The sequence below is a fragment of the Globicephala melas genome, chromosome 19 (genome assembly GCF_963455315.2).
Source record: "Globicephala melas chromosome 19, mGloMel1.2, whole genome shotgun sequence".
Lineage (NCBI taxonomy): Eukaryota > Metazoa > Chordata > Mammalia > Artiodactyla > Delphinidae > Globicephala > Globicephala melas.
The window spans coordinates 3002437-3015764 of NC_083332.1; the positions used below are offsets into that span (position 1 = coordinate 3002437).

At 50.8% G+C, this 13328-nt stretch overlaps 1 protein-coding gene across 3 annotated transcripts in view; it reads right to left on the reverse strand.

Moving 5' to 3' along the window:
- Positions 1-4280: 4280 nt before the first annotated feature.
- SSC5D (scavenger receptor cysteine rich family member with 5 domains) overlaps positions 4281-13328 on the reverse strand; it is a 28003-nt gene continuing 18955 nt past the window's right edge. For all 3 annotated transcript variants that reach the window (XM_060288395.1, XM_060288394.1, XM_060288393.1), the window contains exons 13-14: positions 12622-12786; positions 4281-9545 (exon numbers count right to left, since the gene is read on the reverse strand). In XM_060288395.1, the coding sequence (XP_060144378.1) occupies positions 7705-9545; positions 12622-12786 (2006 nt within the window). In that variant the 3' untranslated portion in view covers positions 4281-7704. The remainder of the gene's footprint in view (positions 9546-12621; positions 12787-13328) is intronic.

Here is a 13328-nt window from a genome sequence, read left to right on the forward strand (position 1 = left end):
TGTAGGCGGTCCACAGATGCTTATTCAGTAAACGGACCCCCTGGTTTTGCACAGCCTCCCTCCGTGTATGCCTGTCTTCCTGCCCTTGTCTTTTCTGTTTTGCTGGGTTCCGCTCCCTGCCTAACTCCCTCTTCCTCCCCACATGCTGGGCCCACGCCCTCTCGATAAAGTGCTTTGTCTCTCTGTCACCCCAACCGCTCTCTGCAAATAAAGTGCATCTGGCACTTAGGTCCCCGTGACGCTGTGGGTCTGGCAGTGTGGGAGAGAGAAGGCCGGCGTGTGCGTGCCTGTGTGCCCTGGAGGGCATGTTGTGGAGGAGAGACAGAGACGGAGAGAAACGGAGAGACAGACAGAGGCAGAAAGAATGGCAGACAGTGGTCCCACCGGGCGCTCCTGTGAGGTGCTGGCTCCGCGTGTGCGTTTGTGGTGTCCCTGGGAGTGTGTCAGCACTGTTTGCACCTACCCTGCACACATATGTGTGAGAAGGAGAGGGATTAGCCGCCAGAGCTGGAAAGTGTCCAGCTGTTCTCAGGTGGGTAGGAACTTGAGCGTGTATTTCTGGGTATTTGTGTGTCCATGAGTGTCTGAGCCCACGTGTGTGTGTAAACAATGGTGTGTGTTTGTGTGTGTGGGAGAGAGAGAGACATGAGGGTTTGAATGCAGATGACATGAGTGCGTGGGCTTTGTGTGTCTACAAGCGTCTGAGCCCCCGTGTGCTCATGTAATCGTGTGACTGCCTGGGTGAGGGGAGAAAATAGAGTCTGCGTGCATCTCACTGTGTGCAGTGAGATGCTTGCGTGTCTGTGAGGCCTTGGGCCTGCATGTGGTGTATGTGTGTGTGTGTGTGTGTGTGTGTGTGTGTAGCAGGGGGAAGACAAGTCACAGGCGCGGCTGCCAGTTACCAGCTGGGCCCTCCTCTCCTTCACACCCACCCGCCCCGCCACCCGTCACCCTGGCCCCTTCTTGGCAGCCGCCCTGTTTGCAAACACTCTCTCTTCCTCTCTGTGCCCTCCTTGGCCGCCCGCCTAGAGAATGGCTACAACTCAGGGCTGGATCATATGTCATCCTCTCCCTGGCCCTGCACCCCCCAGGGCCCCTGCTGTGGCCACCAAGGTGTTGCCTGGAGGGGAGGGGTGTGGTGGAGGCAGCCTGTGTGGAGTGACCCCAAGGATCCTTTCAATCTAAGTTCAGTCCAGAGACCTGGGGACATGGGCCCCTGTCCCGGGCAATCCAGGTGAGCTTCCTGGAGTAGGGGGAGAATAAGATGGTGGGTGCAGTAGGGGGAGCACGAGCGGGACCTCCTGCCACCTCACCCGTGAATCTGAAATAACCCAAGCAATTAGGCCAAGAATGTGTCCCAAAAAAGCTGGAGGTGGCTGGGGGGTGGGGTAGGGCTGAGGGGCGGGGGAGTGGAGAGAAGTAGGGTCTGGGGGGGGAGTGCACAGAGGGTGCTAATTGGTGGCATCAGCTGGGGATACACCGGGAGGTGATAATGACCCAGCGATGGGCCCCCGCAGGAGGGCTGGAGGAAGAGACAGGAGTGGATGGGGTGGTGCTAATTTAGCGTTACTTAATGACAAGACACATAATACTAATCGTAATACTTTACTCGAGTGAAACCGCTTACCCCTCAAGCAGCTCCCAGCAGGTGGCACGTCCTGAACTCGCTGGAAGGGGTCCCTTAGATCCTCCCCCCTTCAGGGGTGGACACAGGTGGTCCAGAGCAGCCGAGGTGCCTGCCTGAGGTCACACAGAACGTTGGGCAGAGGGAGGATTCAAATCCAGGCCAGCCCTTCAACTGTCCAAGGTCCATGCTCGATCTTCATTCCCCGACCAGAGGTCGAACCTGCGCCCCCTGCATTGGAAGTGAAGAGTCTTAACAGCTGGACCGCCAGGGGAGTCCCAAGCTCCATGCTCTTAAACTGTAGGAGTGTCCTGTGGCCGTCAGGACCTGGGGGAGGGGTCTTGAGGGGACTGGGGGCCTGAGCACACGTGTGTGAGTGTGGATGTGAGTGTGACAGAGTAAGGATGAGTGTGAGTATGTGGGTGTGTGTTGCTGAGGTGGCCACCCCTCCCTTGGAGGAGATGCGAGTTGGGACACCTACATGGAAAGGAAGGTCGAAAAGCTTTTGGACCCAGGCAAGGGCCGTAGTGGAAAGGCAGACAGTAACATGTGCTGGCAAGGAGGTGGAGAAGTTGGAGCCCTCCTATGGGGCTGGTAGAATGTAAAAGATGGGGCAGTTGTTTTGGAAGACCGCCTGGCAGTTCCTCAAAATGTTAATTAACCATGGAGCTACGATATGGCCCGGCAATTCTGCTCCTAGGTAAATGCCCATGAGAAATAAAAACATGCCTCCACACAAATGTTCACGGCAACATTGCTCACAATAGCGAGAGTGGGAACAACCCAAATGTCAAGCCACTAACAAAGGGATAAAAGAAATGTGGTCTAGGGAATTCCCTGGTGGTCCAGTGGTTAGGACTCCACGCTTTCACTGCTGAGGGCCCAGGGTCAATCCCTAGTTGGGGAACTAAGATTTCATAAGTCGCGTGGTGCAGAAAAAAAAAAGAAATGTGGTCTATCTATCCAGTGGAGTATTACTGAACCATAAAAAGGGAGGAAGCACTGACACATGCTACATCATGGATGAACCTCAAAAACCCAGAGCCAGTCACAGAAGATGACCTACTGTAGGATTCTGTGTATCCACAGAGGAAGAAAGATTAGTGATTGCCAGGGGAAATGGGGAGTGACTGACTGCTCATGGGTACAGGCTTGCTTTTTAGGGGTGGCGATAGTGGTGGAAAAGCTCTAAAATTAGATTGTGCTAAATGTTGCACAATTCTCTGAGTGCATTAAAAGTCATTGAATTGTACATGTAAAAAGGGTGAACTTTGGATGGACCTAGAGATTATCATACTAAGCGAAGTCAGAGAAAAACAAATATCATATGATATCACATACATGGAATCTAAAAACATGATAAAATGAACTTATTTATGAAACAGAAATACACTCAGACTTAGAAAACAAACTTACGATTACCAAAGGGGAAAGGGGGAGGGAGGGATAAATTAGGAGTTTGGGGTTAAAATATACACACCACTATATATAAAATAGATAACCAACAAGGTTCTACTGTATAGCACAGTGAACTATACTCAGTATCTTGTAACAACCTATAATGGAAAAGAATCTAAAAAAGAATATATATATATATATATTATATATACTCTAAGAAAGAATAGATGTATGTATAACTGAATCACTTTGTTGTACACCTGAAATTAACACACTGTAAATCAACTATATTTCAATAAAATTTTTAGAAGGGTGAAATTGGCATGTAAATTTCATCTCAATGAAGCTGCTTAAAAGAAAAAAACCAAAACAGGCATTTCCAAGGTTCTCATGCTGTGACCTTGATTAGTTTCCTTTCCTTCTCTGAGCCTCTGAGTTCACATTAAAAAGAAAATGAAAAAGGAAAAATCCTGCCCTTTTTCTAATAGTGCTGAATTCAGGACCCACTCTTCACACAGGACCCGTTCACGTCTCTCTCCATTTTACAGACGAGACTGTCGAGGCCCCTACTTTCCAAAGACCCTAAAGTCAAAAGGTGGCTGAATCTGATTCCAAAGCCTTTGGTCTTGACTCCCCACTCACCCCCGACCCCACAAAGTGTACCTGGGCCCGTGATCACCAAGGAAGCTCTGGCTACACCCCAGCTGGGGAACCCCAAGTATACAAGCAGGACCAGTTACAAAATGTGTGGGTGTCCAGTACAAAATGAAAACGTGGGACTTCCCTGGTGGTCCAGTGGCTAAGACTCCGTGCTCCTAATGCAGGGGGCCCGGGTTGGATCCCTGGTCAGGGAACTAGATCCCGCATGCCACAACCAAGAGTCCACATGCTGCAATGAAGATCCCGCGTGCCGTGACTAAGACCCGGCGCAGCCAACTAGATAAATAACTAGATAAATATTTTAAAAGAGAAAACGTAGGGTTTCTTGTTTTTAAATAAAAGCTTTTGGGCTTCCCTGGTGGCGCAGTGGTTGAGAGTCCGCCTGCCGATGCAGGGGACGCGGGTTCGTGCCCCGGTCCGGGAAGATCCCACGTGCCGCAGAGCGGCTGGGCCCGTGAGCCATGGCCGCTGAGCCTGCGCGTCCGGAGCCTGTGCTCCGCAACGGGAGAGGCCACAACAGCGAGAGGCTCGTGTACGGCAAAAAAAAAAAAAAAAAAAAAAAGCTTTTTCCCTCCCCAGCCCCCCCCTTTGCTACTGAATGTCATGTTCCCTGCGCACCAGGATAATCACTGGCAGACCCTCAAGGGGTAGGGGGTCGTGGAGCCTGCCTGAAGCTGGATAGCCAGGGGTCTGGCCACCAGAACCTATAGGGGATGTGGGGCTTTGCATGACTCCCCGCTCCCAGCGCCCAGAGAATGCTTCCTTGTCTCATTGACCTCAAAACACAGAATCATCCATTGCAAACACAAAATCAAAAATCATGATGCACAGGCCTTCCCTGGTGGTCCAGTGGTCCCAATGCAGGGGGCCCGGGTTTGATCCCTGGTTAGGGTACTAGGTCCCACATGCCACAGTGTGGCCTAAAAAACCCCCAAAATCGAAAAAATCACAATGCGCATCAGATCGACTCATGGCCGCAGAACGTTAAAGCTGTGGGGCTGCAACCAGCCCACACCCTCCTTGCAGGAAAGCGTTTACCTGGGACCCAGAAGGGCGCCAGCCTTGTAGGGCCTCAGAGACACTGTTCTCTGCATTCGTTCAGCTCAAGTACAGACATGCAAACGACTTGGGCAGCACCCACGCATCACCACCACCCCACCCTGCACCCCTAACCCCTGACCTTGTTAAAACGCAGATTCTGATCCGGTGGGTCTGGGTGGCACCCGAAATTCTGCTTTTCTAACCAGCTCCCAGGGGTGGCCGACACTTCTGGTCCATGGGTCGCACTTTGAGGTGCAAGGAATTGTGAGAACAGGATTTTAGAGTATTGATCCCACGTCCCAGCTAAACTCTCATTAATGCTAAACACTTGTCCGCTTGATTCTTTGTGGTTTTCTATGTGGTCAGTCGTATCGCCTGTGGGAAATGACAGATCTGTGCCTCCCTTTCCACCCTTTGTCTGATTAAGGATGTTCCCTCTGCTCCTACTTTGCGAAGAGTGCGTGTGTGTGCCTGTTTGTAAACCGTGAATGGGTGTTAATTTTGTCAAATGTTTTCTCTGCATCAAGATTGCTAGGCCTCTGAAGCTACTGTTTTGGGCTTGTTGCAAGCTGGCAGGCACAGGATCAGGTTCAGATGTCCTGTGGGAGGTGTCCAGGGTCAGGGCCAGCAGTAGGTGGGGGCTGGCCTCCTATCCTGGCCATGGGCCCCGAGGCCAGATGTTTGGGCTTAGCTGCCTGGCCAAGCAGGGATAGAGTGACCGGATAATTAAGCACCCGCTTCTTTAGGGCTGCAGGAGGTGGCAGAGGGTGGAGGGACCTCGGGCCCGAGTGCCCAGTAGCTCCCCCAACCCTGGCTTGCAGAGGGGCGCCAGGAGCCTGAATCCCCAGTGGGGCCCTCTGGGGTGACCTGGAGTAGGGGTGCACCTGCTCCCACCTGGGAACAAAAAAGGGGACCTCTTGCTTCCAAGTTGGGGTGCCACACTTGGAGTCCCGACTAGCAGAGGCCCTCCCCAGGTTACTAGTCAGCAGTTATTTAAGTCTTAGGGCTTAATGAGACCCGGGGAACAGGACTCTCAGTGTGCTTCTTCATCTGTTGGCAGGGGCAGACAGTTCATCTATCAAGACCCTCGGACAATATCCTTCCCCGCCCCCAGCAAGTAACTGGACCCTGCTGGCCTTTGCAGGACTGCGGGGGCAGCAGCTCCATGACCTTCCAGGACCTCTGAGCCAGGCTCCAGTCTGGGGAGAGGTGGGGAGGAGGGAATGGTTCCCTGCCTGAAGCTGCAGCAGCCAGAATACAACTTGGGGGGTCTTCCAAGACAGCCCCCAGTTTACAAGCTGAGGCTGAGAGAGGAGGAGGCCCACCTAAGGACATTCAGCGGGGGCCCATCGTGGAAGCCTAACCTGGAACCCCAGGCCAAGTCTGACGCCGAGGAATTTGCATTGTTATTCTGAGTCCCCGCAGCTCTTCTCTGTGGACTGAGGCAAGGGGCTTGCCCTCTCTGAGCCTCAATGCCCTTTCTGAAACAGGGGTCAAGTTCCTCCCCCCAAGGGCTATAGTGAGGGTGGGATGTAGTGTATTAAGAGTCCACATTGTGTCCGGCACAGAGAAGCACGGTTAGGAGCCGTCATGGTCACTCTTGTTAACTGAGCACGTGTGCTAAGCTGTGTCCTCACCTGCACTAGCTCATCTAATCCTCACAACCACCCCAGGAGGCAGGAACGACCACTATCCCCATTGTACAGGTGGAGAAACTGAGGCTGGAGAAAGGAAATTAACTGCTAGAGTCCCAGAGCCAAGAGGCAGCCTTGAATCGAGGATAATCTGATTTGGGCACGTAATATCTTCTGAGCAAGGGCCCTGGGTCAGACAGGCCTGGGTACCAATCATGACTCTACTACGCACTCCGAGTGACCTGGGGTACACAACCAAATGTCTCTGCGCCTCAGTGCCCTGATCTGTAAAATGGGGATAAATACAATAACACCTATCACATATTGAGCACTTATCAAGAGCCAGGCCCTGTGCTAAGCACTCTCACATAGGTATTAATCTATCAGCTAATCATCACAGCAGCCCCTGAGGTGCGTACTATTATTATTTTCCCTTTTAGAGATGGGGAAACTCAGACCAAGAAGTAACTGGCTCAGGGTCATGCCCTCAAAGGCTCAAACTCAGGCATTTAGGCTCCAAAGTTCACCCTCCCCCTGCTGAGCTGTGGTAAAGTACCCTCCTCAGTGGGTGTTCATGAAGGTAAAATGACATCATGCACGCAAAGCCCTCAGAACAGAGCCTGACCCATAGGAGGTGCCCAGTGAACACTAGTTATTATTATCACGCACTCATCATTCAAAAAATATTAATGGAGGGTGCAGTCGGTGTCAGGTTCTGTTCTAGGGGCTGGGCATACATCTGTGAACAAGACAAAGATTTCTGCCCTCGTGGGGCTTCATCATGGCCATTATCACTGCCATCATGATCATCACTGCCATCATCACCCTGATCATCTTCATCACTGTCATCTCCATCATCACCATTATCATCATCACCATCATTACAATAGTCATTACCATGATCTTCATGACCATCATCATCACCATCATCACCATCATCTCCACCATAATCTCCATCATCACCATCACCACCATTATCATCACCATCACTTTCATCATTATTATCACATTACCATCAGGATAGGCATCACCATGATCTTCATTACCATCACCACCATCATGGTCACCTTCATCACCACCACCATTATCATCATAATCATCCTCACCATCACCATCACCATTCTCATCTTCACCATCAAAACCACCAACATACTCATCACCACTATCACCATTGTCCTCACCATCCTCACCACCTCACATGGTGCCTGTTGTATTCACAAACAGATCTTGTGATTCCACCTCCTCTAGTCCCCCAGAAACATCATTCACATTTTGTTTTTAATTAGATACTTTGGTTTTCCTATTTGGGTTTGGGAGTGTCTTAAGTCCCTCAGACCCCAGACGAGGTCACACATCTCCCCGCAGAGGCCTTTCTTCCTCCTCTGGGGTAGTAGTGGTTGGTGCAGGTGTGCTGGGGGGCCAGGCCACCTCTGCCAGTCTCTTTACAACCTCACCCAGCTGCCCCAGACCCTGGGCAGCCTCCACCAGCTGGGTCAACCCCAGTCCCAGGGCGTGGCGCTCCTGCTGGTCCCGCTCCAGAGCCTGTGTCAGCCTCTGTAGCTGGCTACCCACATCCCTCACAGCGGCCACCAGCTCTACCAGGGCAGGCGGATCACAAGCCATGACCCTTACAGGTGGCACTGGGGCTTCACATGGGCCAAGGGGGCCAGGGCTCTGACCAGGAGTTGGCCCTAGGGTGAGGCGGTCAGGGGCAGGTTGATCCAAGGGGGGGGCCATAGGGGACAGGTGGAGGTCAGGGGTCACAGTGGGGTCAGAGGCTGAGTGTGGAGTCTGGGTAGGTGGAGAGGTTACTTTGGGGCTCGGGCTTGTGGGTGGTTTGAAGTTCTCAGTGGACAGTGTGTCTACGCTGGGGGCTGGAGAGGGCCTGCAGGGGCTGGATTCAGTTGCTGGAAAGGGCTCTAGGCTCCACATCTGGGACGTGGAGGGGTGAGGGGCCCCCGTGAAGGTCAACCGGGGGTGTGGGCTGGGCTTGACTGTTGGTGCTGAAGAGGGAAAGGGAAGTTCTGTTCCCAAGGAAGTTAGAAGGGACTTGGCAGTGACCATAGGGGTTGAGGTGGGGTGAGGAGTCATGGTGGGGTAAGCAGTGGTGGTGAGGTGAGGGGTCGTGGCAGGGTAAGGGGTTGTGATGGGTTGAGCACTGGTGATGGGAGGAGGGGTTGTGGTGGGTTGCGGGGTCGTGGTGGGGTGAGGGGTTGTGGTTGAGTAAGGGGTTGTGATAGGTTGAGCACTGGTGATGGGAGGAGGGGCTGTGGTGGGGTGAGGGGTTGAGGTAGAGTGAGGGGTGGGGGTGGGGTAAGGGGTGGTGGTGGTGTGAGAGGTCATGGTGGGATAAGGGGCTGTGGTGGGGTGAGAGGTCATGGTGGGATAAGGGGTCGTGGTGGGTTGAGGGGTTGTGGTTGAGTAAGGGGTTGTGATAGGTTGAGCAGTGGTGATGGGAGGAGGGGTCGTGGTGGGGTGAGAGGTTGTGGTAGAGTGAGGGGTGGGGGTGGGGTAAGGGGTGGCAGTGGGGTGAGAGGTCATGGTGGGATAAGGGGTTGTGGTGGGGTGAGAGGTCGTGGTGGGGTGAGAGGTCTTAGAGTGAGGGGTCGTGGTGGGGTAAAGGGTGGTAGTGGGGTGAGAGGTCGTGGTAGGGTGAGAGGTCATGGTGGAGTGAGGGATGGTAGTGGGGTGAGGACTTGTGGAAGGGTCTGGGAAACTAGAAGGTTCTGGAGTTGTGCTGGGGTATGGAGATGTGTCCCAGACTGGGGTTGTGTCAGACTCTGGTGTCAGCTCTGAGGTAGGGGAAAGGCGGGTCACCACCGCCGGTGCAGAGGGGTCAGAGGTCAGTTCTTTGGGCATGGTGGGTGGTGGAGTGGGTGAAAGCCCAGGGGTCAGCGCTGGAAACACGGTGGCATCAGGGGTGGACAAGGTAAGGCCAGGGGTTGTCAAGGTGTGGTGAGAGTTCATCCAGGAGGCCGGGTCTGGGCTGGGCGGCAAAGTGGCGGGAGGGTCAGAGGTCACCTCCGGCGTTGAAGCTGCTGTGGGGATGAGCTGCGGCACGGAGTCAGAGGTCAGGACAGGGCCCGGGGGCCCCGGCGAGGCGGAGGGAGCTGGGGAAGTGGTGGGGGGAGCAGTCCTGGCCGCTGTGGGCCGCAGCCGTCGCTCGGGCCACGGTTTCCTCAGTGAACCTGTTGGAGGAAAGACGGCCGGCGGAGGTCAGTCTGCTCCGCCCATCCCGCGGCATGGTCCGCCTCCTAGGGGTGGGCTGACCAATGGGAAGGCAGAAAGCTTTGTGACGTCATGGGTCGCCGGCAGACTTCATCCGCCCTAGTGCCCCACCTTCACGCTTCCTCCATGTCTCCAGGCGCCACCTGGCGTCCTCCCCTCTGGGAGATGCGGAGATGGGCGGCAGGGGGGAGGTGGGATGTGGAGGGGTACCTGGGATGCAAGAGGGGGCCGAAAGGCAGAGATGGGATGAAGGGAGATAAAGAGGGAGAGGGGAGTGGGAGACGGTGCATAGCATGAGGGGGAATCTGAAGGGTAATCTCAGTAATCAAGACAAATCTCTTTATGCCATATTTTTAAACAATCAAAATTAATACAAAAGATCTACAATGAACAAAAAGTCAAAATTTTAATCCAAGACAGGATCCGACCTACCTCACTGGAATCCCCCCTAAAACTGGCTCTGTCAGATCCTGGTGAGGTAGGTCAGATCCTGACTCTAGTTAAAATTTTATTTAGTTCATCGTGGATTGTTTTTGCATTCATTTGTTTTTTAACCTATGGTATTAAGATCTTATTTATCTTCATTACTAAGTGTTTGGAATGCCCCCAAATTTTAGGCCCGAGTAAAATGAGAAGGCTTACCCTCTTCCAGGCCCTGCTTCCAGGTAAATGTGAATTTTAAGCACTTTTTACAGATGAGAGAAATAAGGCCAAGAGGGTAAGTAACTTGCCCGAGGTCACACACAGTTTGAAAGTTCCAGGGACAAGATCTGAACCCAAGTCCTTTACATACAGAGCCTAGGCCATTAAGTATCACTTTCTCAGTCATGGAAATGTTCGGTGCTGTCCAATATGGTAGCCACTGGTCACCTGTGGCTTCTGAGCAGTCGAAATGTAGCTAGTTCAACTAAGGAATGAATGAATGTTTCCTTTTTCAATTTTCTTTTTTTTACCTTTGAATGGGTTTCTTTTTTTAAATTTTTTAAATTGAAGTATAGTTGATTTACAATGTTGTGTTAGTTTCAGGTGTACAGCTGAGTGATTCAGATATATATACATACACACACACATATATACATATTCTGTTTCAGACTCTTTTCCCTTATAGATTATTAGAAAATATTGAGTATATTCCATGTACTATACAGTAGGTCCTTCCTTTTCCAAATTTTTGATTCACTTAAATTTAAATAGCCACCTGTGTCAGTAGCTACCATATTGAACAGCACAGCTCAACAGAATTCCACTTTTCTGCAGGGTCTTTGAGGTGCGTCGTGTCCCCCTGCAGGGTCAGAGGAGCAGTTAAGTAAAGGGCTTGGCCTCCAGCCAGGCTGCCTGGATTTAAACCCCAGCTCCATTACGTCCTAGCTGGGTAATCATGGGCAAGTTACTTACCTGCCTTGAATCTCAGTTTCTTCCCCATTTGTAAACCATAGACATCCACATACCTCCCTTGTAGAGTAATCATGAGGATTCAGAGATCGTGTGTGTGCAGGGCACTTACACAATGCCTAGCACATGATAAGCATTCTCATGATCATTTATACTGCCATAGTCATTGATGTCTGTGCCTCAATTTCTCTTATCAGTGAAATGGGAACAATTATAGCACTTACATCATTCATGAAGGGCTCATGTGGCTGCTACGAGGATTAACACATATAAATATGTTGAAGCATAATACATATAAAGTGCATAAAATAGTGCCTGACACATGGTATATTGCTTGATAAATGTTAACTGTGCCTAGTTATTATTTCAAGAATCTCAGCTTAGCTCGATAGAACAGGGACTCAGTAACCTAGAGTGGTATTGATTTTTAATTTTTCAGACCCAAGGTGCAGAGAGCTAAGCTACTCATACCCCACTGTATGTTGTCATTAATAGTCCCTGCGATGTCTTCTCTTGTTTCATTTTACTTTTTCTCCTCTTTAACCCCAATCTCCATCCCCTCGTCCTCTCCCATAGGTACCTCCACTCTAGTGTGTTTCACATATGGCCTTAAACATATGTGTGATCTTAAACAATACGGAATGCATAGATGTGTTTATGTTAATATATAAGTGTATCTGTATTTCTGTGTTTGTGCTTTTAATTTCTGCAAATAATATGCTGCTGGAAATCTCATTCTGTTTGACCTTCCCCTCAGTATTATGTTTTTCATACCTATCCATGTTGCTGTGTATATAGCTCGTCATTGCTTTAGCTATTGCATAAAATTCCATCACGTGTAACCATTGCATTTCTCTTCCTTGTTACCCTGCTGTTGGACACTTAACTTGCCTCCAATTCCCTAATACATCCTCACACATATTCCCTTATAAGCCTGTGCAAGAATTTCTCTGGAATATAGATCTAGGAGCAGGATTGCTGGGTAATAACATATAATCATATTTAATTTCACTAAACACCACTAGGTTGTGTTTATCGAATTGCTACAGCCAGTGGGGATGCCTGTCTCCCCACACCCTCACCTACACTTGGTATTATCTACCTTTCAAATTTTTTTCCATGCTCGTCATTGTTTTAATTTGAATTTTCTGATTCATGATGAATGTGAGCACTTCCAGATATACTCGTTGGGCATTTGGGCTTCCTCTTCTGCAAATCACCTGTTTGTATCTTTTGCCCATTCTCTTATAGGATTTCCTATCATTTTCCTATTTGTCAGAGTGACTTACATGGTATAGGTTAGGGTTTCTCACCCTTGGCCCTGTTGACATCTGGGGCTGGATGATTCTTTGCTGTGGGGGATACCTTGTGCACCAGAGGATGTGTAACAACATCCCTGGCCTCTACCCACCAGGTACCAGTAGCCTCCCTGCTCCCAGTCATGACAACCCAAAATGTCTTCAGATGTTGCCAGTTGCCCCCAGTTGAAGACCACTGGTACAGATAATAACCCGTTGTCTCAGGATATATTTCTGCCTGGTCTTTCTAGGGTGAGAGTTGGGTCACCATGGGGAAATCTGGAGTCCACCTCTCCATCCCACCACACAAACACCCTGGCCCCCTCGCCCCAGCCACATGCCTCACCTGTATCCCCACGGACCCTTGGAACTAGAGAGGGATGGCCTGGGCTCCTGATGGTGCCAGCGGTGCCAGAGGGTCCAGGTATGCCTGTGGTGGGGGTCCCCTTGGCTGGGACCTCTCCTGAAGGTGTATCCCACGTCCAGGAAGGCTCATAACCATCCTCGCCACCTTGAGAGATATGGGGAGAACTGAGTAATAACAGTGTTGTGAAGATTTCTTTCCAAGATGCTGGGTTTTAGGAGGACTCCATCAAGAACACAAACTGAAGCTGGCTTCCTGTTAAAATGTCAGCCCACCAAGTGCAGGCGTACTCCCTGGGTCCGTGTGTACTCCAAATGTGCTCTAAGATATGGCCACATTCTCATTCGTGATCCATTAGTGTGTGATCGATGAGATTTTTTAATTAAAATATACATCGAAAAAAAGGAAGCAGCATTGCAGAGTTACAGCCCTTGCGAGGCCCAGTCACATCCCTTCCCTTTGTCAGAGAAGCCTTTAGTTAATAGTTCCCAAGCATGCCTTTACACCTGAGCTATACACGTGGGACTCCCTAATGCTATATTGTTTCCACATGTGTTAGCTTCCTACAACTAGAAAGACTGCACATATACATATATACAGCAAACACCTTCTCACAGCCTGCTTTTTGGCTGCGTTCCTTCCTAGCTGGCTGAGCAAGTCACTTCACTTCTCCACGACTCTGTTTCCTC